The sequence below is a fragment of the Corapipo altera genome, unplaced genomic scaffold, assembly GCF_003945725.1.
Source record: "Corapipo altera isolate COAL_440 unplaced genomic scaffold, ASM394572v1 44, whole genome shotgun sequence".
NCBI classification, from domain to species: Eukaryota; Metazoa; Chordata; class Aves; order Passeriformes; family Pipridae; genus Corapipo; species Corapipo altera.
Genome location: NW_020884880.1, coordinates 18,351,811 through 18,379,055, shown reverse-complemented (window position 1 = coordinate 18,379,055; position 27,245 = coordinate 18,351,811). Strand labels below are relative to the sequence as shown.

The 27,245-nt window shown below is 36.6% G+C and overlaps 1 protein-coding gene across 1 annotated transcript in view; it reads left to right on the top strand.

Annotated features, from left to right (window-relative positions):
* NEK10 (NIMA related kinase 10) overlaps positions 1-27,245 on the top strand; it is an 85,554-nt gene that overhangs the window by 22,641 nt on the left and 35,668 nt on the right. Inside the window, 4 exon segments of the mRNA XM_027639478.1 lie at positions 7,631-7,706; positions 22,916-23,045; positions 23,642-23,675; positions 23,678-23,711. Coding sequence (XP_027495279.1) covers positions 7,631-7,706; positions 22,916-23,045; positions 23,642-23,675; positions 23,678-23,711 — 274 coding nt within the window.

The following is a 27,245-nucleotide window of genomic DNA, read 5'->3' as shown; positions in this document are numbered from 1 at the left end:
TTACACATGTCAATTAAATCTGAATTATCCAATATTTTTCAGGCTCTTTTAAGTTTGCATATGCAAACAGACATTTACAGTCTGATCCTAGCCAGGCTGTCTCTGACTGTAGAGAACTTTAAGCGTGTTGCTGTTATGTAGTCTCTGGAACGGCCCACTCTACTAATTTTCTGTTTAATTTCTAACATAAATTTGATAGGAAGGTGTCCATAATTACTATCTTTTATGTTAGTACAGCATTTAATCTTAATCGATTCAGCTACAAATGCTTGAAAATATAAATACCGGATTATGCTCACCTGCAGTTTCACAAAATATCTCTTTCTAAATTGATAGAAAAGTGTTACTGAAACTGTACATCTCTGGTCAGATTGAATGTCTAATTTATTGTTTCTGACACACAAAAAAGTAGAATCTTAGGCAAAACCTGGATGAAAGTTGTTTTGTATAGGGTTTTAGAGATTCATTGAACTGGTACTATCTGTGGCTTTCAGTTTAATCTGACCAGCCTTTTTGTAGAAGACGTTGAGTTACAGCTCTGAATTGAAAATGTGTATCTGCTTTTATTGCAGCTATATTTTACTGCAGCTGTATTTTGTTTCTGTTACATTGTGTTTCTGTCTAGAGCTTCATAGCTGCATCTGTTTGTAGGACAAAATAGAAGACTCTGTAGATCATCACTTTTCCTCAGTGTCATTTAGTTGCACCAAGGTTTAGACCTTGATGGTCAGAGGGCTGTGTGGAATCACTTTGACACCTTTCGGAGCTGGTATCAAGGAGAATTGTGAAGGATCCCATACTCTCTTTTGGGCAGGATGTTCTGTTTAATGTTTAATACACATTATAAAATAGCAGCAGAAAGGATCTATATGAATCAGAAACCTAGGATTATATAGCATCAGAATAGTTGTTTTGAGACAACCCATCTGTCTGATATATTTCTAATCATAGCAGGCAGCCATGCAGTGTCAGAACAGTGAATTGAATGAGACTTGGAAAGTTCAAATATTTGCTGGATGCTGGAAGAAGGTGTAGTGGGTTGACCCTGGCCAGATACTGGGTACCCACTACAGCTGCTCTCTCACTCTCCCTCTGCAACTGGATAGAGGAGACAGAAAAAAACCAAACCAGTTAAGAATTCATGAGTAGAGATAAGAGCTGGGAGAGGGCAGTGACTGATTACCTTCATGGACAAAACAAGACTCAAAAGTGGGGATAGTACTTATATTTATTACTAACAGGATAAGAGCCAAAGAGTGAGAAATAAAACAGTCTTAAAACACCTTCCCCCCACCCCTCCTTCCTTCCGTGTTCTCCCTCCTCCCCCCCAGCACTGCAGGGGGACGGGGCATGGGGGTTATGGTCAGTTGTTGTTTCTGCTGCTGCTCAGGGAGAGGAGTCCTTCCCCTGCTCCTGTGGGGTCCCTCCCATGGGAGACAGTCCTTGATGGACCTCTCTGGCATGAGTGCATCCCTCAGGCAGCAGTTCTTCCCAAACTGTTGTCCTGTGGGTCACTCCTCCATGGGGTGCAGTCCCTCATGAATGAGCTGTACTGGTGTGGGTCCCCCACAGGGGCCACAAGTCCTACCCGGGAAAAACCTGCTCCAGTGTGGGCTTCCCTCTCCACAGGCTGCAGGTCTCTGGCACAACCCCGCTCCATCCTGGGACTCCCACGGGGTCACAGCCTCCTTCATGCATCCACCTGCTCCAGCATGGGCTCCTCCATGGGCTGCAGGTGGGTCTGTGCACCCCGATGGTCCTCCATGGGCTGCAGGGGCACAGCTGCTCCACCATGGTCTGCACCACAGGCTACGGGGGCCACAGCTCCGGCACCTGGAGCCCCTCCTGCCCCTTCTTCTGCACTGACCTTGGTGTCTACATTGTTATTTCCATGTTCTCACTCTGCTCTTCCCTGGCTGGAATTTCTTCTGTGCCACAATCTTCTGTTCTTAAATATGTTATCACAGAGGCGTTACTATTCCTTCTAATTGGCTCGGCCTTGGCCAGTGGCAGGAAGTCCATCCTGGAGCCAGCTGGCATTGGCTCCACGGGACAGGGTAAGCTTCTAGAAGCTTCTAACAGAAGCCACCCCTGTAGCCCCCCCCGCTGCTACCAAACCCCACAGAAACCCACTAAAGAAGGCTACCTGTTAATTTTGAAATTCAGAATACCTGCTTATTTAGTGCTTTAGAAGACCTGTTGGGTCTGGATTCTGTGCCATGCCTAGAGAAGCAGTGACCATGAGACAAAGTGGATATAACCAGTATCTGTTGTGTGTTGGTCACTACTTTTCAAAGTCACTTGAATCAGTGCTAGTTTTTTAGCAGGTTATATGGCTCATTTAACTAATAGTCATTGTCAGAATTGCTACCCTTTGTACTAAGGTTCAAGGAAATGCTTTATTTTCAAAGCTATTTTCAGAATAGGCTGAGTGGAATCTTCCACTTGTTTACGTTGACACCGTAAATGAAACATTCTGGAAACTCTTGGTGGATTAATGGCAGGATTGCATCTTTCTTTACAAATTGTAGTTCTAGATATGGATAAATGCTCAGGTTCTAGTGCAGAAGTTACAAGCTTCACAAAACTGACAGTAGACTACTTACAAAGCATTCACAGACTATTCTGAGTTGGAAGGGACCCACAAGGATCGTAGAGTCCAACTCTCAAGTGAGTGGACCCTACAGGGATCGAACTCACAGACCTTGTTGTTATTAGCAACATGCTCCAACCAACTAAGCTAGAGATATTTGATAACAGCATACAGAAAGGAGAATGATAGAATAGGTAGAAGGTTTATTTGGGAATGAGAAGAAATTAATTCTGTTCCCATTCTGTTGATGGGAAGGAGTAGAGTAAGTATGTACTACTGTTGATTGAATTGCAAATTATCTTGATTTTGGCATATGCTTTTAGAGAAAATAAAATTAAACTTCTAATTTTATACTCTGAAGTAATGTAACTCAATAAGTTGCTGACAAACTTTCTTGCTGAAGAGAAGCAAAGGGATTTTGCCTCATCCTGAGCCCTTCAGCTTAGAGAAAGAAACTGTTCAGTGGATATGCAATGAAAATCTGACATGAGCAGGTCTGAAGTTGACATATGTGATGAATTTGATATCCATTCATCCTCCTTTTTTGCTGTGCTTTTGGTTTTTCTGTGCATATTTGATTTTAGGAGGAATTAATGGCGTTTTCAAATAGGGTTCAAATATAAATTAAGGCAACAAATGTGCAAATATGAAATAAGTGTTGTTAAGATGTAATATCTGGATAATTTTCCTCTTGTCTTTACTGTAGAAGATAAATCTACTAGTTGAAATTGTTGGGAAATGAAATAGCAAATGAAAAAACAGATATTTATTTGTCAATAAAAAGAGAAAAAAGCACTGCATGTATCTAAAGCGCTCATTTAAAGAGACTGCTAAGAGTTAGAAAGTTTTTGTAATTCGCCTATTATGAAAGCTGAAGAGATCATTCTGTAGGAGGTTAAGATACTAGTCAAGTCAGCCTACTTATTGTTCCATAGTTCTGTCTTCCCTTCATGTGCTCTTCCACAGAGTGTTAATCTTTTTTGAAGCTGTCTTACTTCATTATCACTTACTCTGCTACTCTAAACACAATATAAACAAATGAAAACAAGTGAAGAGGGGTGTTTCAGATTCTAAAGGATTATGACTATCATATTGTGTTAATTTTTCTTCCTATTTGAAGACTGTCTTGCATGGCTGTTTGACTATTTTTTAATGAATTAAAAAACAAATTAACGTTTAGTTTACTAGATTCCTGATACACAGTCGAAAAACTCTCAAGGCTTAATGTTTACAATCAGAGTTCAAAATGTAGTAAATTTGATAATACTGTGGAGAGACCTGTCTATTGATAATGAATTGCCAGTGAAATTGCATATCTAGCTATAGTGTATAAAAATCCATCTAATGGTGAAAGTTTGTTAGTTTTTTATTGTCTTTGAATAGACTAAAAATAATATTTTATTTTTAAGGATGCCAAGCTTCGAACCATTAGAGAAATTAGCTGTAAAGAAATTGCATCAGTTGAGGTTGCACAGTAGACAAAGCACCAAAAACTATTGCCATGGAAATCTTGTTTTAGAAAACTTGTTGGCTAGGTTGTTTTATCTACCATTACTCTCAATTTACAAACTCTCGTGTTAGGATGGTACAAACAGTTGTAGTGGTGTTATGCATGTAATTCACATGAACTTGAAAAATATTAAAATAGTATTTAAAACTGGAAAATGTATAATTTTTCCAAAATGAAATGTGCAGATAAAAGCAATCATTATTTTACAGCAACAGACAATTCTTTTTTTGGGCAGATAGATCATTCCATTGGTACCATTAGAGCTCCAAGACTGCTTCCTCAGGAAAATGTGTCATCTACTAGTTTTTTTTTTAATTTCAGATGTACTATAGAACAACCATTGTTTGTTTTATTTTTAGTGCAAAAGGAGTAATTTTTAATTTTCTGGAAAGTAGGACAAGCTAAAAGTCAAATAGAGGGAGTTTGTTATTTAGGGGGGAGAAGGAATTTGCCTCACTAATGCTGGTTTTATTCCTGCATTGCAAAACTACAGAGAGCAACAAATGTCAGACAAGTCAATGATTTTAGGACTGCAGTATTGGATTTGGGACTAGATTAAAGCAGCATGGAGCTAGCCTAGAAAAAGGGTGAGCTAAACAAGTGTCATGTGATCTGGTTTCCAGAGATTGTGCAAGAGAGATGCAGGAATAGTTCTTTTTTATGTCAGAGGGCTACCAGCTCACCTTGCTCTGAATCACTTAGATCAGCTTATAATTTCCCCTTTGGATGGACTGATGCAGCATGCATTTCTGCATCCTGATGTTGGCAGTGTCTGGATGACTTGCTTACCCTCTCCTTTCCTCCTGTTTTATACTATCTCTTTGTCTTTGTTCTTTCCAGACTTTGTTTTGGTTCGTCTAATTTAGTGGTTTACAAAGCTTTCACTTACCTTCTGAGTATGATTCTCTAAGGCCTCTTCTTTTCCATTTTTCTCTGGTCTCCTTTATTCTACTGATATTTATCATATGTCAGCATTCATACAGTTCCAGCAAGTACTCACAACACTTCTGTTAATTGGTAGATTGCTTTTTTTTTTGTGTGAGAACAGAAACTGTAGAAAAATATTTGGAATCTGTAAGGTTTTTATTTTTTTCTGAAATTTCTGAGATTTGTGATCAAATGCATCTACATCCTCACAGGTAAGTTTAAATTAAGTCTAGCCTCTGGAAGGTTAGGTCCAGCTTCCCATACTTAAGAGCTTTGTTTTAATGCTTGGTGTACCATTAGTTGAAGTAACTGTGGACAAATTGACATAGTTCAGGAAGAATGCTTTCTTTAATAAGCAGAATTGTGAATTTCAGAAGTGACCAATAAGATCATAAGATTCATTAGATCAGATCAAGGATTTATGCAAGTGCCTCTCTGTGCTAAAGGGTGACATGTTGGTAAAGTTCATAAGAAGTTGAGCAAGTATTGAGTTATCTTTCTCTCACAATTCCTCTTTCAGGACATTGATAAATATGAATTATTGCAGTGAGTCCTCATTAATCAAGCTGCAGTTCATAGCTGAAACAATGCACACCAGTTAACAGGGGTCATTTTCCTGTATGGTCATATCTTCATTTAATGATATGCAAGGCAGGCCTGTCACAGTTCTCAGAAGGTATTCATTTGTTTGTTAGTTATTGTAGCAACTTTTGGCATCAAATACCAAATAATCATGGAGTATTAAAACTTGTAGACCAAATTATAAGCTGCAGATAGATGCTTACATAAATTAAAAGAAGCAATTTCACTAGTTCAATGCTGTTCAACATTTGCCAGTTCTTTTTCATTCAATTCTGTATTACAGTCTTTGAAAAGCTAAGAAAAAATATTTATGCTTAACGTAAAGCTAATTGTCCTGTGCTTTACATTCCTTAGCTCTGACAGCACCAGTTGTATGTAGGAGCTTCTTGCTGGTGTCAAGACAATTTAGCAGAATTTGGAAAAAGTAGTTGCCAATTAAAGGTTTGTTTCTTTCCATTTCTGAGGACCTGAGCCTAAAAAGAAGAGACTGTATTTACTCCATCTGGCTGATTTTTTTGCTTTCTTTCTTTTTTTTCCCCAGATAATCGCTAATGTTGATTTAAAATAGACTAACTGAAATATCCAGCTGTCATCTTTCCTTTACTAAGTCTTTCAAGCACAGGAACTAAATTTATTAATGTAATGTCTTAATACTCTTTCTTCATAGAATATTATTTGAAGGATTCCAAAGGAGAGAATTAAGAATGATTAACCCTAATTAATTCAAGGAAGTATCAACATAGCAAAAACCTCTGGTCCTTTTGGGATTAATATTCCCTGGAGTGAACTGCCTTAGCACTGCCTTAACTCAGAGGCAAAAGGAGGCTTCTCAGGGATCCTGTTAATTTAGTATTCTTTCTTCTTATATTTCCCAAACACTGCAGAGCTAGTCCTTCTTTGGACATTTTGTTCAAAGAAAAATGGTCTGTGTCTTGGGTATCTAGATTTGGGTTTCTTATCGAAGGCCCTTTCCAAATTAGAGATCTACTCTTTTTTCAGACCCTGAAGGCTTGAACTGAGCAAGAACCAACAGAAAGTAATTTTTCTTACCTGTATTTCTTCTGATCTGCAGCTTTTGATGAGTGGTAACATTTTGAAATAAATTTTTTGTGAATTATGTCACTCAAAGCAATTGGAATAGGCATGGTATGGGCTCTAAGTAGAACAGGAGTCTTAAAATGTTTTAAACTATGTTATTTACACACAAATCTTCCCACTTCTGAAGTAGTATTAGCATACAAAATTTATTAACAGGGTTTAACAAGTACAATAGCTTTCTTTTGCTCTTTGTGCTTGGACTTAATGAAGTATGATGTATCTTAGCTGCATTGTTGAGACAGCAGTAAAGTACTGAATTGAAAAAATAAAACTTGAACTGCTTGCATGGAACTTTGATTAAAAATATCATCTCTAAAGACTTTGTGTGACATTTTGTGAAAGACTACCTAATAATTACAGAAAAGGCACTTATATTAACATAACTGCATGATCATCTAAATCTACAGCTTTTGTCACAAGGTAAGGCTAAGATTCAGTATTATTTCAATACCAAATGTGGTCTTTGAAAATGAACTATCAAGTTATTAGATCCTCCTGTACTCATTTGAAATTACATTTCTGAGAAAGTTTGCCCTTCCCAGGTGTCATAATTTCAAGGAAAGTGAAATAATTGGCATTAATTTGGTCATTAGATCACTGTTTATTAGATACTCACCACTGTCATACAGTTTACTGAAATATATTAATAGAAACCTGAAACTGGTCATATAGTTTGGATTAAAACCATTAGAGGTGTGTTTAAATATTTTTAAAGTGGTGAGGCCTGATTCAAACATAAGTTGCTGATGAATGTGGAGACAGAAAGATAATATGGTCCTGTTCTGTGAAATGTAAAAGATTAAAAAAAAATCCCAAACCTCCTTTCAACCCTTTCCTAACTTTTCAGATGTTGTGAATGAGCACTGATTGTCACACAGAGAGGGTGGCTATTCAGATGTGAATTTTTTTTTTTTTCATAGCTGACTTTGGGCTTGCAAAGCAGAAGCGAGAAAACTGCAAACTTGCATCAGTAGTAGGAACCATTCTATACTCATGGTAAGTACTCCTGCATACAACATTCAGTCCAATGGCTTCTGTCTTCAAGATTACTCTTTTGGAGCAGATAGGCAAGTTACAATGTAATAAGGAACAAGGTGCAAGGTACCCACTCACAGCTACTCTGCATAACTGGTTGCGTGCCTATTTTGTTGTCTATTCTTGCACAGGGTGGTTACTGGGGGTTAAGTTGTTGCAAAAATGAACTAACTGTGATTGTGTAGTAACTTATTCACCTATATATACGTATGGAATATCCGTATAATAAAGAAATGTGGATGTGAAGTATAAAAAGATATATGTAAATGGTATCAATTACCATCACCACGTGATGGCCTTACACCTGTGAGAACGCTTCGCCTGTGCTGTAATAAGTAAAGGTTCCAAGCTATCAGGAGAGCTACTGATTGCTCTGAGTTAAGAGGAAGTCAAGAACTTAGGTGCTTGGCAATTGAACGTAATTCATGATGCCACTTTTGAAATTGTGGCTTTTGAATTCCTAGTGCCAGTATGATAATGATTGACACTTATTCCCCAGAAATCACTAAATCCTAAAATGGCTTCGAGAGTGAGACCTTGTAATATGTTAAATATTCAAGTCCCATACCTTGAAGACTAATCCTTGGAATTCTTGATAGTGAGCAAAGGCAAGGCTGCCTCAATTGTTTCTCCAAATACTCCTGAAGCATAGCACAGTCTCTGAGTGACACTCAGTCTGTGAGTGATAGTTTGGGTAGTTAAAGAGTAATAAGAGTTTGATGTAACTAGTTATGTGCCATCTTTTTCAGCTTCTCTAAAATAATTGGTTTTGTTCAGTTATAACTGGGCAGAGAAGCTGTTGATGAGAAATTACTGTGCTCTTCTAAACAACAGTTTAAAAGTAGATGTGTCAGAGGTGTCAAAACCATACCCCATGACCCTCAGGGTCACTGAGTTGTAATTTTCTTATCCTATCTAGATTCAATTCCTTCTATCCCCTGTTAGATCTCTGTGTTTCTGTTCACTGATGTCTTTTGGTCTTTTAATATTTTGTAGGAAATTTTTGTTTGAAAGTAGTGTTCTGTAGATTTAAATACTGTCTTTTTATATATAATTTTTGCTTATACTATATTTATTATTATTCTCATACCCTGTCTTTGTACATGGAAGTTCACATCAGAGGTAGGACTTTGGCAATTCTCTTTTTACCTCTTTGTCCAGTTATTTGGATGCAGGATTGAGGATAAAATGTCACTTACATGTTGCAGTCTCTCGAGTGGTCTTTTGGGACATTAGTTGTCAGTTCTACTACACAAGCAAAATCATAGAAGCAGTGATCCTTGTCTGTCTGCAGTCAGAAAAAAGAACAAGGGTAAAGTACAGATGTCTTTGTATTTAAAATATATGCTTGAGTAATATTTAAAATGACAGGCTAAAATATTAAAATCTTTCCAATGTCATAATAATTTAAGAATGTCAAAAAGGCTTTGCAAACAGCTGAATGCACTGAATGCAACCTTCAAGGTGCTTGGTTAGTACTGTGTATGACAGTGGGCTTTATGAAATAGAAACCTGTTCATAAGGAAAGAGGTGAACTGATTGAGTATTTTAACACAAGTCTTGAACAGAAGTCAGAGCCTATAGACTTAATCAGTGCTTGGACTAGATTTTTTTTGTGGGTTTTTTTTTTGTATGATTTAAGTAGATGTGAAAGGTTATAAAAATCAAAACATTGGGACTGCATATCTACCAATATTAGTTTTTCCAAAAAAAAAAAAAAACAGGAAAGAGATATGTGACAGCATTTTCATTTTAGAATGGTAGAAATTGTTTTCTTCTGAATTGACAGGATAATAGTTCTGGGTATTTTGAGTTACAACCCACCATTTTGGAGCAGACAATACAGTACAGAAAAAACCCAATAAATAATAAAAGTAGTGTCTGATGCTTATTATTTAAATTTGGCTATGCAGCATTATGCAGAGTGTTTCAGATAAAAGCATATCACTGTATGTACCAAACATAATTGTATTTGGGCTTGACTGAATCAATTTGCTAATGCAATGTTTTAAACCCTGTGTCATCATAAAGTAACAGCAGACAGTGTTTTATGTTTAGAGAGAGGACCTCATATAATTATGCTTTGTAATTGTGATGGTTTTTAATTTTACTTCATACTAGGTTGTATTCTACTATCATACTAATTAAATTCTTTTTAATTGGTTATATTCCTGAATTAAAGAATCCAGCAATGTGTATGTTTAGAACCCCAAATGTATTAAATTGGTGTGTTTACACTTAATACATTAAAAATCATTGAAAAAACTGCTCTAGGGAATTTGTAATGAATCCTGAAGTCTTTTCCCAGCTCATAAGTCACCAGAAACAATCTGCTCCAAGTTAATGGTGGCAGAGTCTTTATTACCGTGCTGTCTTGAAGGCCTTCCCAGAAGAGACACAGCAATTGTCCATGGTTATAGAGAATGATGTTTCCTTTCGCTTATACCTTCCATTTCTTTGTTTCACAAAAAGGATTGTAACTTATGAAAGGGACATATGGAAGCAGATCAAGATATACATATATATAATTGGATATGTATAGAAAAAATTTAGGTAAACTCTTGGAGATGAAATAAATTATGAGATTGGGATGGAATAGAGAACCCCATCATAATTCCTTGAGAACTTTACTGATCTTGAAAAACTGTTGAGAAACTGTGAGAAGACCCCTCAGAAGTCATTAAGAAGTGGGCAAGAAGATTCCACTTTAGTTGACAAACTAACTTGATCTTTCTGAAACAAAATTGTTCTCAACTGTTAGAAAACTGTTGCACAGAACCATGTTAAGTAATATTTGGCTTTTCGTGCTAAAGTTGAGGAGTTTTCTTGCTGTGGTGTTTTGAGGAAACTCTCATTTTAGTGGTAGTTAGAGGTACTATTTTGTTTACATCTTCTCTGATGTGGAGCATAAAATATTCCTTGTTATTACTTTTTGTTTACGGACTACACAGTCAGTCTGCATGCTGTGTTATGTTAACCAGATTTCTTTTCTAGTACTGGTCACTGCTTCTGTTTATAGCCACATCTTGTGAGAACACTGCATAAATCAGTATTGTGATATGATTTGTATGATGTAGTAGCCATCACAAAAACATGGTGGCATGACTCGTACGATTGGAGTGCTGCCATGGGTGGCTACAAGCTCTTCAGAAGGGACAGGCAAGGTAGGAGAGGTGGAGGGGTGGCTTTATATGTTAGAGAGTCTCTTGACTCTGTAGAACTTGAAGTCAGTAACAATAAGGTTGAGTGCCTGTGGATCAAAATCAGGGGAAAGGCCAACAAGGCTGACATCCTGTTGGGAGTCTGTTACAGACCACTCAACGAGGATGATGAAGACGATGAATTATTCTACAAGCAGCTGGCAGGTGTCTCAAAATTGCCAGCCCTTGTTCTTGTGAGTGACTTTAACCTGCCGGATGTCTACTGGGAGCTCCACACGGCAGAGAAGAGGCAGTCTAGGAGATTCCTAGAGCATATAGAGGATAATTTCCTGCTCCAGCTGGTAAATGAGCCTACCAGAGATGGGGCCCCACTAGGCCTGCTGTTCACAAACAGAGAGGGGCTGGTGGGAGATACAGTGGTCAGAGGCCATCTGGGGCACAGTGACCATGAAATAATAGAGTTTTCAATACTCAGGGATGCAAGAAAGGCCATCAATAAAACCTCTACACTGGACTTCCAGAGGGCAGATTTCAGCCTATTCAGAAGACTAGTTCAGAGTGTACCCTGGGAAACAACCCTTGAAAACAAAGGCGTCCAGGAGGGATGGACATGCTTCGAGGAAGAAATCTTGAATGCACAGGAGCAGGCTGTCCCAGTGTGCCAAAAGGCAAGCTGGTGGGGAACATGGCCAACCTGGCTGAACAGGGAGATTTTGAAGGAAATTAGGGTAAAAAAGAGAGCCTACTGATTATGGAAAAAAGGGATGACTACTCAGGAACAGTTTAGGAATGTAATTAGGTCTTGTAGAAAGAAAATTAGAGAGATGAAGACACGATTTGAACTCAATCTTGCCACTTCTGTTAAGGATAACAAAAAGGCTTATAAGAAGCTTAAAGTCATAGCATAGGTTCTTTACTTCAAAGAGAGTGTGAAAACAATTTTCTGTACTTGTTTTCTAACAAGTGAATGGTGCTGATCTGGCTTCTAAAGAGTTACTTTAATGTTGGGGGCTAGGGTGTAGTATGTAATAATTTTATAGACTCCACGATGAATTTAAACTGCTATGTTGAAAAAAACCCTGCTATTCTAGCGCTGTAACACATTGTAAACCAGCAGTGTACTTCTTGGAAATAGTTATTTCTACAGAACTTTTATAAATTGTACAGCAATTATTTTAATGTATAATAATTATTATTTTATTATCTCTATGGAAGAAATAATGATAATGGATGAACACTTTTTATTTGAATAAGATTAGTCATTTCATCAAACTAATTTATGAGCTTGTAAATGTCTTGTAGTTCAATGTTACTGGTATTTGCTTGCTAGAATTTTTCTATCCTTTTTCTTTTAAGTACTGTTAATTGAGCTACATTTAGATCAACTATGCTCCTGTGACTTCTGAACTATAGGACTTAAAATACTTTCAGTGGGTTTATTTCTGCTTTTCCCATTCTCTTCTATCTTAGATGTCAGCTCTATTGGTACCTTGGCAAAACCTTACTGTTTCTAAATCTTACTATTTCTTGTTCTGCTTTGCTTTGTTGCTCAGTATATGGTGTGTTGTTTCAAATTCTAGTGCCATTATATATCATTTTGCTGTCTTTGATGCTTCCTTAATAGACTGTTTGCTGTCTTTGGTGGTTAGTTAAAGCTGTTTGCTCTGTTTATTTGTGTTTTGGGCTTTAGCTTCTAGTGTGACCTTTGTTCAGTTACTTGCTTTTTCATGGTAGCCAGATTTCAAACCTCTGTCTCAAACCTCATCCTACCTTATCTTTAGTCTTTGCTCAGTTTTCCATGTAGCCTTACTTTTTCAGCTGATGTTTGTAAGTGATCTATCAAATAATACATTTTAATATAAAAAAATAATATCTAGATTATTATGTTATGAGTCTGTGTGCATATGTCATCTATTAACTTCCATAATGGTTTTGGGGGGCATTTGGGTCAATGGCCTTTATTTAGATTTGGGAATTTTAAATTCTATGTAAAAGAAGAGAATGAAGTTACTGTTTTATTCAGGTAGGATCTTCATCTCTCCACTGTCTGCTTTCTTTCTGGTTTTCTTTGGTGGGTTCTTTTTTCCTTTTTTTTTCCATTTTATCTATACTGAATGTGATTGCTAGGCAGAAAAATTGTTATTAGTTGATTAGCTTGTATATTAGGTCCCAGCAAATCCAAAGACTTGCAAAGTCATCTAATTCATACCTTACTGTGAAACACAAGTTACTGTTAGAAACAAGTCTCTGCGTGGCTGGGATTCATCTTGCTTATATGTAGCAATTTAAAAGCTGGGCGTCTTATTCCAGTCAAGCAGCTAGATGATTACTGAAAGTAATGGAAAAAATAGGCACTTCAATAATGAATTTCATCCCATCTATCTTAAACAGTTATTTTAGGATGAGATGAATCAACCACCTGATGTGCCTATCTCTCTTCATTTGCTACACAGGGATCTGAGCATAAATCTAACTTAGAGGAGTTTAAAGTTAGGTGAAATTGACACCTTATATGAAATCAATTATTAAAGATTGAGGTTTATTTTCGAGTTGTTGTAGAATTGGATTTGCTACTGTTTGTAGATCTTTTTGCAGATGTTTACTTTTCCATATCTCCCTTTAAAATATAAAGACTTATGCAATTTCTTTATAAGCTTGGTTAGCTGGACAAAGGCACTGACTGAAGTTCATTCCAAAAGGCATATATCTCATTTAGAAAAATCCTTTGCCATTTTTTAAATGTTCAGATTTCTGTTCCACAGATAAAAGGAAAAAAATATTTTCTTGAGCAGTTTATACAGTTACAGACTTAAGGCAGTTCCTAAAGCATTTTACATGAAATTTGGATATTAAGTCTTAGAAGTACCTGTCAGATGTATGTTAGCAGTACCTTTTTAGAATATGAGTGTTTCAGGTTTTTTATGTATATGGATAACACTTTGCCACAACTTACAGATACAATTTGTCTACAGCGTTTCTTTTTAAACTGACAACTTGACAATTTGCTAGATATTTTTGTATAAATAAGAACAACAGATGTATGGACTGTACAGTGATGCTTGGTTTTAATAATATAAATAACAAATCACACTGAAGGGAAATTTTATTTTGTAAGTTTCGAAATCTGGCTTATACTTCCTCTTGTTGTTTCAGACTTTGGTCCACAATATGTCTGAAGGAATAATGGTGTAAATTAGAACTTTATTGTGTTTTTCTGTTTGAAGCCTCCCAGAGGATCTGTATGTAATACTGGAACACTAAATTATGTATTAATGATACTTTGATTTGTCCTTATAGCTTACTCACAGATGCATATGATAATCTTGAAAATTCAGAAGCATAAAAAAGTTGAAACAGCTGGGCACAGAGTTTAGTTAGATAACTGTATTTTTATTACAGTGCGAAAGGTGATACTTCATTACATTCTTCAGTAATAGTAAGACAACTGAAGAAAGAAGCAGCTTGATCTACAGATCACATTTTCTAATAGAGCCTACAAGGCTTTTTAAATTGTCCTTGAAAAAAAAATTATTAAAAAAGTGAAGGCCGATAAACACGTAGCAATTTTAAACACTGACTCCCAGCAAGTCTTTTCTGTAGATTGACAGATACAGCACATAAACAAGAAGGCCAGATTCCAACAGAATCGTATCTTTATGATATATTGTATCTTTATGAGATTTGTATCTTTATGAGATATTTTCCCAATATGCCTAGACGCTCTATCTTGATGATGGGAAAAAACATTGCAAATAGATGTGTAACTTTTTAAATAGTTTATAGAACCATTCAGCTGGGGGGTAAATTCACAAAGAAGCCCATGAAGCTCCAGTACTTGTGGTCAACATAAAGGATACTTAAATGTTGATACCTGGAATCTTGCATTATGCTGAGAGTTCTCCCAGTTTTTGTAGACAATGTAACTCAATAGTTCTGTACACTGAGTGCTACCAAATTGCTTTGTTTTGCAATGAAACATTCTGACTGGAAAATTCTAGACACCCAAAATATATCTTTGAGTAGGAGTACGGATATACATATACACACATGACACAGTCGTTGGTCACAGCCGGCATGGCTTCAGGAGAGGAAAGTCCTGCTTATCAAACACAATTTCCTTTTATGGCAAGGTAACCCACCTAGCTGATCAAGGGAAGTCAGTTGATGTAGTCTTTTTGGATTTCAGTAAAGCTTTCGATACTGTCTCTCACATGATCCTTCTGGGCAAAATGTCCAGCACAGCTGGAAAAACACATCATGTGGTGGGTGAGCAATTGGCTCACGGGTCGAGCACAGAGGGTAATAGTGAATGGGGTAACATCGGACTGTTGAACTGTCACTAGTGGGGTTTCTCAGGGCTCCATCTTGGGCCCTGTGCTCTTCAACATCTTCATAAGTGACTTGGATGCAGGACTGGAAAGGATACTAAACAAGTTTGCAAATGACACAAAACTGGGAGGAGCTGTTGACTCCCTCAAAGGCAGGAAGGCCCTGCAGAGAGACCTCGACAAATTAGAGGATTGGGCAATCAACAACCAGATGAAGTTCAACAAGGGAAAGTGCCAGATTCTGCACATGGGATGGGGCAACCCTGGGTGTTTGTGCAGACTGGGGAATGAGATGCTGGAAAGCAGTGCCAAGGAAAGGGACCTGGGGGTTCTGGTCAACAGCAAGTTGAATATGAGTCAGCAGTGCCCTGGCAGCCAGGAGGGCCAACCGTGTCCTGGGGGGCATCAGGCAAAGCATCACCAGCCAGTCGAGGGAGGGGATTGTCCTGCTCTGCTCTGCGCTGGTGCAACCTCACCTTGAATATTGTGTGCAGTTTTGGACACCACAATATAAGAAAGATACTAAGCTATTAGAGAACGTCCAAAGGAGGACAGTGAAGATGGTGAAGGGCCTTGAGGGGAAGCTGTATGAAGATCAACTGAGATCACTTGATCTGTTCAGCCTGGAGACCTCATTGCAGTCTACAACTTCCTCATGGGTGAAAGAGGAGGGGTAGACACTGATGTCTTTTCTGTGGTTACCAGTGACAGAACCCAAAAGAATGGCCTGAAGTTGTGTCAAGAGAGGTTTAGGTTGGATATTAGGAAAAGGTTCTTCCCCCAGAGGGTGGTTGGGCACTGGAACAGGCTCCCCAGGAAAATGATCGCAGCACCAAACCTGACAGAGTTAAAGAAGCATTTGGATGATACTCTTGGGCACGTGGTGTGACTATTGGGAATGGTCCTGTGCAGGGCCAGGATTTGGACTTGATGACCCTTGTAGGTCCCTTCCAACTCAGCATATTCTGTGATTCTGTTTTTCTGTGATATATAGGTATGCACATATATATTGAGGCATACATAAACATGCAGACACACACACACATTTATGAGAAATCAATGAATGTTCATACTTGTAGAGAATTTAATTCAGTTTAGATAGCATTAAACAGATAGTGCCATGCTTTTTTTGTTTGTTTGTTTGTTTAATTCATTGTTCAACAATGTCAAATTAAGCATGGATTGTTTTATCCAGTTAGCAACACTGTTTCTGGTATAACTACATTCAAAGGAAGTTGTCATATTGATGTCTTCCATGCTTTCAAGTACATATGACATTTTACATTACAAGAATTCTTGGCAACTACTTTTGTTCTGCTGCAGCCATTGATACTTACGCCAGAGACTTTGGAATTGCCCGGTGGTGTCCCAGCAAGTACGGCCATATCTAGGAGTTTTTGGAAGATGTTGTTTTCCGTGTATTCAATCATGAGAACATTTAGATATGGATTTCTTGGGAAACTTTGATGTCTCAATGAACATCCATGAAATATATCCTTCAGCTTTAAAGATACTTTTTAAGAAGACACTTGTGCAATGAAGTGCATTGCTCTATGAAATTCAGAAAGTGCTGAAATTAGCACTTGTTTTCTCTAGCACTAAAGGTTCATAGGTGTAAAAGCAGTGGAAGTATAATGGTCTGCACATGATAAAAAAGTGAGGAGTTCAGCAATGGAGAACATGTAGTAGTCGAATGTAACTTGCTGGTCTTCTACTTCTGAATATGAAAACAGAAGTCCTCACAATAAGATTCTTCTGCTCTTTTCAGCAGGTTTTTATATAACCTTTATGCTCAGAAAGATGAACTAGTAAGAGATATGCAGAAGTTTTTTATACATTTTCTGTGATATAAACTGTGTCAATTAAATGATTAAAGGGAAAAAATCCAGTTGTGAAAAACCAAACAAACTGCAACAGCCATACTCCTGTGCAAACACAAGCATTTGCATAAATGTAATGATAAACTAGATTAGAGAACTGAGCTGGCTAAAAAATAGTTTGAGTCTTTGGTCTGATGTGTAATACAGCTGTAGAGGTACTTGTGCTGGGACAGGAGAGCAGACAGCGGTGGAAAAGAGTGAATGGGAACAGCAGGAGCAAGACACCATTTGACTTTCAATATTTTTCAAATATACAGCCTAAACAACTTACCACGTGTGGGGCTGTCCTGGTCTTCACCGTTTCATGTGCACTTTAAGTTTTGGATGGGGAAAAATGCAGGTATGAGTAACTCTTTGCACTTAAGAATTTGTAAGAGGATCTGGTGCTCTGAACATGCTTCTGCCTTGGATATTTAATGACTTAGGTATGAAGAAGGTTTTTGTTTAACAAAGCAATAGGAGTAAAGAACAATGGAATGAACTTTTTAAAAAATGTCATTTGATTTATATTAATACGTGATCTGGGTGAACTAGAAGTGAGTTGATGGCAGTTTTTCTGTGTTCTGGAACAATGTCTTATTATACTGCAAGGTCATAAATTATTTTTCGAAGTTAATATATTTGACATCTCTAAGCAATAGTATATAAAGTTAGCACACATCAAAACTTGAAGGTTTGTAGATGCAAAGAAATAGAAATCAGTTGTTGAAGGTTACCTGGATGTTCATATCTTTATTTTCAAAAGTGTGAGATGAAAAACCCAAAAAGTAAATTATAAAACATGTGGTTCTGCTTCAGACAGAAAGGTACTGAATTTGTGCTGAAAGAAAGCAGTGAGTTAGTGAGTTCCCTAAATTGTTGATCAACAGCAGTGTAGCTGAGATTTACAGTGGTTTATTGCTAGGATCTTGGTTTTGAACATTTTTCAGTGATTATTGATGTTTTAGATTGAGACACTTTACACAAATTTATTACTAGTTGCAGTGAAGAGTATTCTTCCACATCAAACTAGTGTTTAGGTTTTTTTGAAAGACATTAGTAAAAACATAAGGCAGGCAGAGACAGGCAATGCTTGGACTAGAAAATAAAAATATTGAGATTACACTGATGGGAGAGCTTACACATGAAAGTGGCCTCTCTTAGCCGACTTCACCCTTTTCAAAATTATGTTCCTCACCTGATGGCAAGAGGATTTATCACACTGTAAAATTGCCATCTGAAGGTAGTAAATTTCTTCCTGTACATTTTAAAAAATAATGGAGATGATGAATTTTTCTCTAAATTTCAGTAGAAGTTTAGAATGCTTGAAAAGATGTCTTTTGTGAAGAAAATTTTATATATATATATATATAAATATTTAACATAATTTGTAATGAGAAAAAATGGTAGCAAGCTAGAAGACAACATACTAAATTATTATAGACTTACTTGGCCTTACATTCAAAATAGAAAACTGTGAAAGTAAAATTTTTAACTAGCAATTGAAAATCCTGTTCCTACTTCATCACTCAAGGGATAGATAGAATATTCCCAAAAGGCTTGTGTTGAATTCTTCATGTAGGTGAGAAATGCAAATAGCTTACAGCAGTGTTCTCAGGAGCTCTTTATTCAAACTGTCAGTTTTGTGGCTCCTGTTTCTTCTTCCATTGGTTTTAGTGGTAATTATTGAAGCTGTAATATTGAACGTGTATCTGTAGCTTACAGCAAACTAGCCAGAGAAAAACTGTGACAAGGAGCAACTGGGTTTCTATTTTTTTCCTCTTTTGGGATGATGCTGATGGTGAGCAGCTATTTTTTTTTCCTTGTAGTTTTTTCCCCTTCTTTCTGTGACTCAGAGAACTGATTATAGAGTAAATGTAGTTTTTTTCACACTGGTTTCATAACTGTCTAGTTGAAACCATGTCTTATTTGAAAATAGTCCTCATACTTTATAGAATGCCATATACCAGCATGTTCTTACACCTGTTGGAAGCACCGGTAAACACTGTACTAAGATAACTCACAAGTGGCTTATTGAAGTTCTGTGCAGATTGGGAAATCTTCACTGGTTTTGCCCCATATAAAGTCAGCCTGATAGTATTGATAACATTTTTTAGAAGTTTTAGAAGCTCTAGGAAATTAATGCTTCATTCCCCCATCTCCTCTTTTCTTCCCTCTCCAAATTCAGGACTTCTTTCTTCATTTTGAAACTTCTGTCTATTAATAACTAATGTGAACGTGAGCTAATTGAGTGAGGATAGTCCTCTATCATATAGCTATGTGTTGGTGCAAATGTAGCAGACTCAGTTTTAATTGAAAAGTATTCTTAAAGAAAAACCATGACAAAATAACATCAGTAAGCAAAATTATAAATGAAAGCTTGATTGCAAAAATATCTCCAAGGCCATGTAGAGATGATTTAGTTAAATGTGTTTGATATCTTACAAGTAGCACAAATACTGAAAAGATTTGGTTATTATTATTTTTTTAAAATCCTAATTAAAAATGTAGGATAGTATGGAAAACTATCTTCTGTATTTAAAATAGCTGCTTAAAATTTTGCAGAAGTAGTTCAGAAGAAAAAACAAGTAACTCTTTGGATTAAGCAATGGCTCATTTTAAGGCTGTTGGCATAGAAGACTGTTATTAAGAATAAAAACAATGCTTGTATATTGAACAAGAGTGAACTTTCTGAGAAACAATTATAAAATTGTGTGTTAGGTGCTGAGAATTAGGACACTTATTCTGTAGATATAATTTTGTGTCTTTCATTTAGAAGAATTTTTGCTGTGGACATTTTTTTAGGAAAGGACCCTCTTATAGTTAACATAATGTTCCTGGAGTAAGCTTTTTAGCTTGAATATGTAATTTGGAAATGACCAGTTATTTGTAAACTTAGATGAAAACTGTAGTGATTATCTTGAATATGTTAGCTGCAAGAATTAAATTACTAATTATATAAGTATCTGCCTCCACTTTTAATAACTGTGGATATCAGAGAGCATGGCATCAGTACTGCTGCTTTGTGGCAGTAAAAGCAGCCCTTGAAGCAATGGAAATTTCATTCTTTATCAGCTAGAGTTCCCCCCTTTCTGTGTTCTGTTTTGACACTGAATGCATTTGAAACTGATGCAGACATCTGTTTGCTAAAAATTTAATTAGTACCACTGTCCTTTTTCAGCCAGTTGAGATCTCTTAATCTAAGAATTAAAGAAGAAACCTGCCTTTACAAATAAACCGAGAAAAAGTCATACCACTACTATGCCCTTAAATTTTCAGTGTTTGTGAGTAAGACTGGTTCTACTCATTCTTTCTGGTCTTGACCAGACAATGACAGTTTATACACAGTTGTCAACTGAATTAGGCAAACCATATGTACTCCCACCACCCTCCTGTTTGTGGGTGTCAGTGTACAGGAACAGAAGTGGGTACTTTCTCTGCTTGGCATCCCTCAACAGTGTGGATCCAAAGGATGCAACTGGCTGCAGAACTGTTTTGCTAGTTCAAAAGTACTGTACCCCACCCACATTTCTAACTAACAGATGGTGAGGCAAGCCTGTAGAGCATGGTGAGGGATTTCACTACATCTCTTAAAAGTAAATAAATAATATTTGAAAATCCTATTAAAAAAAAATCTAAGTTACAGTATGAATTAGCCATAAAAGTGTAGCATCATATAAGTATGGGATTTTATATTTGCTCTAAAACTTTCATGGTCACCTTAAAAAAATATTACTTTGCTAATTTAAAGTATTTCTTAAGCATGAGACAGTATTTTTTATGGTGTTGGTCATCCTAATGCTCTCAATATCAGAGACTTCTGACTAAGACATTTGTTCTGGAAGAAAAGATCAAATAGTACTCTACTGCAAGTCCTCCTTTTGATTAAAAAAAATGGAAAAAGAAAAAGGCATTAGATGTGCATTTAGAACGTGAAATCTTTCAGCATGAATAAACAGAACAAATTACTTCATTAACTTCCAGCTATTGTGCATTTGTGTGAAACCATGCTAAAACTACAACTTTGCCAGCACTATATTCTTTCTGTGATTTCCAAATCATAGTATTGTTTTTTCAAGTCTGTTTGCCCTGGACATCAAGCAAGGTTCTTCTCTGCTGTTCACAAATACAAGATTCTGCAGGCCAGCTAATGGGTGCTTCTGTTTCTCTCTTGATTGTATTCAGCTTACTCTTCCTGTGAGTGCTATGCACTGTGTGGCATTTTGCATAGTTACATAGATTTGGCTTGAATAATCTCAATTTGGTATTTTAATATAATTTAGTCCTTTAAAAATAGTCATTTTTAACTTGATCTCTATGCACGAAAATTATCACTAGAATGAAAGACTGGAATTCAAGTCAGATTTGTTTTTCTGGATAGGAGCATGCTTAGAACTTTACAAAGACAGGGACTTTGCCTTACTGAGCTCACCATCTATCTAAGTTGCTATACTGATGTTTGCTCTAATAGACACTTCTAATACATAAAAATGAAATTTCCACAAAGTCATGAGTTAGTGTCACAGACTGTCACAGACAGTGTGATTGCAGAAATGCTATTATGTTCTAACACCATATTCAATATCCCATATTCCACTCTATTGTTACGTAACAGCAGCAGAAGATTCGAGGAAAATTGCTAATTAGGTTTCCCTCAGGAATCTATATCTCACTTGATCAATTTTATCAGAAGTGTGTGACCTGTCAGTTTCTCTCACCTTCCTGCCCTGTGACCTCTGTTCTGCCTTTCTATTCTGTTAAATTAATTTAATTTATCTTATCATAATTTGTCTTGGGACTTCATCCCATTTGTTTTAAAAATCTGTTTTCTGCATTTTATACATAGCAGGAGGACATCTTCTAGCATCATTAATTGAATTTACACAGTACCTCTCAGCTCCAAAATAAGGCATTTTACCAAAGATATCAGTAGTATAATTATGAAGTTGATATAGTGGTTCCAAATTCTAAGCTGAAGGCGTAACGTAAACAAGTAGGTTTTCAAGTTGATTTTTGGATGAAAGAAGTCAAGTAGTTTTTGTATCTCTGAATGATTACAGAGAGAAAAAAATAAGTGCAAAAAAACCTCAAACCACATACTGCAATATGGCTCTTACTTACTGCTAAGACTTCACCTCCAACATCAGAATATACCTACTTATATAAATTATTATCATCCAGGTTCATGAAAAGTACTGAAGAAATTAGAAGAAGGAAGTGGAGTCTGAAGTTGCTGCCTTCTTCCATTTGCTTTAAATGGATCTTTACAATATTTTTTTGTATTGTCATCTGGCTGGCTGCTGAGTGTCCAAGCTGCATCCTCACACAAATGCATTACAGTAGTTTTAAGAGGATGAAAATGATACAATGAGTAAAGTTTACTGACTTACATTAATAGCAAACCTGCATCCATATGGGAGTTGAATTTAAATCTTTCTGATATCTGAATTACAAGACGATGTGATATACTTATCTATTCTCTAGTCCATTTTATTGAAATGCCATCACTGTAAACAAGTTCTAAATGCTGTAGTTCACTTGTATCCTTTAAGTCCAAAATGAGTGGAAAGGACAAGTGAACAACATAAATCCCACTAGTGTTATGAGAAGAACTTCAGTAAAGGTCGAAAAGCTATTAATTGTGCTTCCTTTTAAAGAATTTGGCTGATAAAGGAAATAAATGCAGCCTTTTGAATGTAATTGTGTGTGCTCTGAAATTATGTTGTAGTGACTAACTAAATATTGGGTGGGCTTTTTAGAAAATAAGCCTACTTCTAGGTGAATTCATTCAATGCTTGTGACTTGCATTGCTTTCTACTTAGTCCTGAAGTTGTAAAGAGTGAGCCGTATGGAAAGAAGGCTGATGTCTGGGCTACAGGATGCATCCTTTATCAGATGGCAACTCTGAACCCACCGTTTTACAGCACCAATATGCTCTCCTTGGCTACTAAGGTGTTCAGATTTGCCAGATCAATGTACCAGTTATTTCTGCATGTGTTCTCATGATCCGTGGGAATTTGTTTAAGGTTATAGATGCACAAACTGCTCTCAGTTCTAATGTGTGAATGAGTACAAGTGTTTATCATTGTGTGAGTTGGTATCTTGCCATTCTAATTGCAAAAATTGCTTGTAAATATTAATCTCTTATTACCTCTCAGACTAGCATATTTTACTCATTGCGTTTAGTGATAGGAGCTTCAGATATATAAAATTGCTTGATGTAATAATATTGGATTTTCTACACCGTTGTGTATCTACATCTTTGGAAGATTTCATAAAGTAAAATAAATAAGTGGGGTTTGTGTTTATTATTTCCTTGATTTTGGTATTGGAGCACTTTAGTCTGAAGTGATTATATACATTAATGTGGATACCTGATTGGAAGTGATATTCTGCATTAGAAGATGTGTTCTAAGTTGTTTTGCAAGTTAGAGCTGATGATGTGATGCCCATCAGGTTCTTTAAAGAAACAATATTTATCACATGGGATCTTGAAATAAATAATGGAGTGTTTTTCTTCAACAAACTGTAGATTATTTATTTTTCAGATAGTAGGGGCTATGTATGAACCTGTGCCAGAAGGATGAACTCTGAAAAAGTGTCATTTAAAATTAAGATGTAATTACTCATCTCATTTTATTTCGACATCCTTCTGAAAAGATGTTTTTGTTTTCTGTGCTTCCAGCAGAGATAATGTGACAATTTGCAGACTTAAGCAACTGCCAGTATTTGTCTCTGAAAAGGAAATATCTTTAGATTTAAGGAAAAACAGAGGTATCTCCTTACCTCAATAATAACATCTACAGTACAGCTGCACACATGCAACAGGAAAAAATACCAGTATAGTCAGCACATTCATTTAGCCAGTATACTCTTTAAATTTTTAAATTTAACAATATCAGCACTGTAGTTAATTCCCTACACATCAATTTTTTTTCCCCCATGAAAATACAGCATTTTGAGTAATATTCAAATGCAGATTATGGTCAAGGAAGTAACCCTCTTACAATATGTTATATATAGATCGCCGTGTGATCACATTCATAGTTTTTCTGTTTATTTGACTGATGGAAATATGTTTTCCACTGCCTTATAATCCTGTTAGCATGATAGCAGAGATAACAAAGCAGAGAGAATGCAGTAATGGAGGAAAAGATGAGGCTGTATTTGTTCTATTCACTCATCACATATTTCTCTTAGCTATGTTTACATCTTTCTGGTGATAATGTCATGTGTAAAGCAGAGCACAGAGTGAAGTGGAGATCTAGCTCCCTTGATTTTTCCATTTTAGAGAAAGCCCCACTTAGCACAAAAATGCTTATACTTTCTCAGATATGCAATTCCATCTCTAAAAAAACACTTTACTGTACAAAGACTAAGGTTTTTATACTATGTTTTATTTTACAAAAAGGTTTCTATTATTTAAAGACCCTGAGAATGAAGGACAACAATGGCGAGTAGAGGTGCTAATAGTACTAAAATTTACGTTTAGGAGGTTTGGAAATTAAATTTAATGAAAATATTAAAATTTTTACATTACCTAATGATTTCTCTACATATTTTAATAGCATGAGAAGCATAAAGTGTTGTTTGTTTTTATTTGTTTTATTTTTAATATTATCTCTTACTATGGGTTAATTCTTAAATTAAGGCTTTGTTTAGGTGTGAGATATTTAGAAAGAATAAGGAACATTAAAGAAAAGCAGTAATAATGAGATTTTAGTTATAATATATGTGAGGAAAAATTAACAGAAAAGGAGCTATTTTTGAATGACTGAAACACAATACATATTCAAAGATGAATGTCATAAATAGAAAAATAATTTCTTGATCATGATTAGAGAAAACATTGAAAGCTTAATGTTGCAACTGTAAATTTGCATTTAGTGTTATTATTCTTCTTCAGTATTATTATTAAAATACAGTTTTATTGGATTAAACTACGAAAGTTCTGGAATCATAATCACTGAAGTTTTTCAGAGCTAAACATCAATCAAGTTGGTGTTTAGTCATAAATAATTTCTAGATGCATGGGAAATGTAAATAGAACTCATGAGAAATGTTTTATAGCTTGCATTGTTCTGGGAAATTTTGACCAATTTCAGTGGACTAAAAAGAAAAAATTAAAAAACCCCCAAACACGAATATTTCTTAAGGGTGAAAAACTTGCACCTCTTCAAAAGAAATATAAAATTTCAAGTAAAATAGATTTTAAAAGTTATGAAAATTATTTAAATTAATGTATTTGAGAAAATTTAAACAAAAAAGATTAAAATCAAGGAGTTCAAGTATTGTAAAATACTTTCAGAACTGCTACTTTACATGGCAGTTGTGTTTTACTTAGAACTGTTTTAGAAATAATAAACCATTCTATGACTTTCTTTAAAGAAGAGTGTTGGGTTATGTGTGCTAGCAGGTCAATAGTACTCTGTAGGGAAATTGTAGTAAATTATCAGGTTCACTGGAGTTAAGATTTAAGAGTTTTATAGTGCATGCAGAACTGTCCCTATCAGCTTTTCTGTCCTACATTGCATACAAAATATTCTGGGGATTTAAAAATAGACCTAATGGTATGTTATTTCAGTCACTAAACAGCTACCTGGGGTGCCTGAAACAAGAACCATAGAACGGTAAAGTAATTTAGATTGGAAGGGGCCCCGGAAGTCGTCTAGTCCATTTGCTTAATGCAGATAAAATTAGATGTGGTTACTCACTGCTCAGGGTCTTGTCTGAGTTTTGAAGGATGGAGATCCCACAACTTCTCTGGACCCTCTTTAGTACTTATCTTCCTTTGTGACTAAAAGTAGTAGTAGTAATAATAATAATAGTAATCATTATATCTAACCAGACTTCCCTGCGTTCTAACTTATGTATATTGCCTCTGGCTCTACCACTGTGCACCTCTGAGAAGGATCTGGCTCCATCTTTTCCATGCCCTCCCATTATGCAAGTAGCAATTAGACCTTTGTATGGGTGCCCAGGTCACTCTGACAACAGCCCTGCCCCATATGTTAACTGATCCCTGCAATTCAGTGTTCACAAGTCTTTTGAGAATGCACTCCATCCCATCATCTAGGTTGTTAATAAAGACATTAAATAGTACTGATCCAATATCAATCCTTGGAGAAGGCTACTTCCAGCCACCAGCTGGACTTTGTACTACTGATGACATCTCTTTGAGCCAGGAGGTTCAGCCAGTTATCTACCTACCTTATAGTCCTTTGGATACCGTGGTATATTGTGTCAAAAGCCTTGCTAAAATAAAGCTATCCACAGCACATACTGCTCTCTCCTTTTCCACAGAGCCAATAATCTCATCGTAGACACCAGTCAGCCTAGTCAGGTATAACAGCTGTTTGGTTAATCCATCCTTGCTGTTCCCAGTCACCTTCTTCTCCTTTTTGTGCTTGAAAATTTTCCAGAGGAAATAGCTCTATTATTTTTCCAGAGACAGAGTTGAAGCTGACTGGCTATCAGCGTCCTGGATCTTCCCCCTTGTTATTCTTGGATATATGTGTGTGTGTGATATTCAGCTTTTACCAATCTACAGGACCCTCCTTTTGATCCTTTTAGACATGATAGATAGTGGCATTGACCAACTGCATCAGCACCCTCAAACTCTTCTCATCTGGTCCCTATTTTCTGCTGTGTGGAAATGCTTTATGCTCATGGATTGCACAGGTAGGCTCAGAGATCTGGAACACTTACGGCCAAAGAAGGCCAATGGCATCCTGGCCTGCATCAAGAACAGTGTGGCCAGCAGGAGCAGGGAAGTGATCCTTCCCCTGTACTCTGCATTGGTGAGGCCACACCTTGAGTATTGTGTTCAGCTCTGGGCCCCTCAGTTCAGGAGGGATATTGAGGTGCTGGAGCGGGTCCAGAGAAGAGCAACGAGGCTGGTGAAGGGACTTGAGCACAAGTCCTATGAGGAGAGGCTGAGGGAGCTGGGGTTGTTCAGTCTGGAGAAGAGAAGGCTTAGAGGCGACCTCATCACTCTCTTCAACTACCTGAAGGGAGGTTATAGCCAGGTGGGGGTTGGTCTCTTCTCCCAGGCAACCAACAATAGGACAAGGGGACATGGGCTCAAGCTCTGCCAGGGGAGGTTTAGGTTAGATGTTAGGAAGAAATTCTTTACAGAGAGGGTTATCAGGC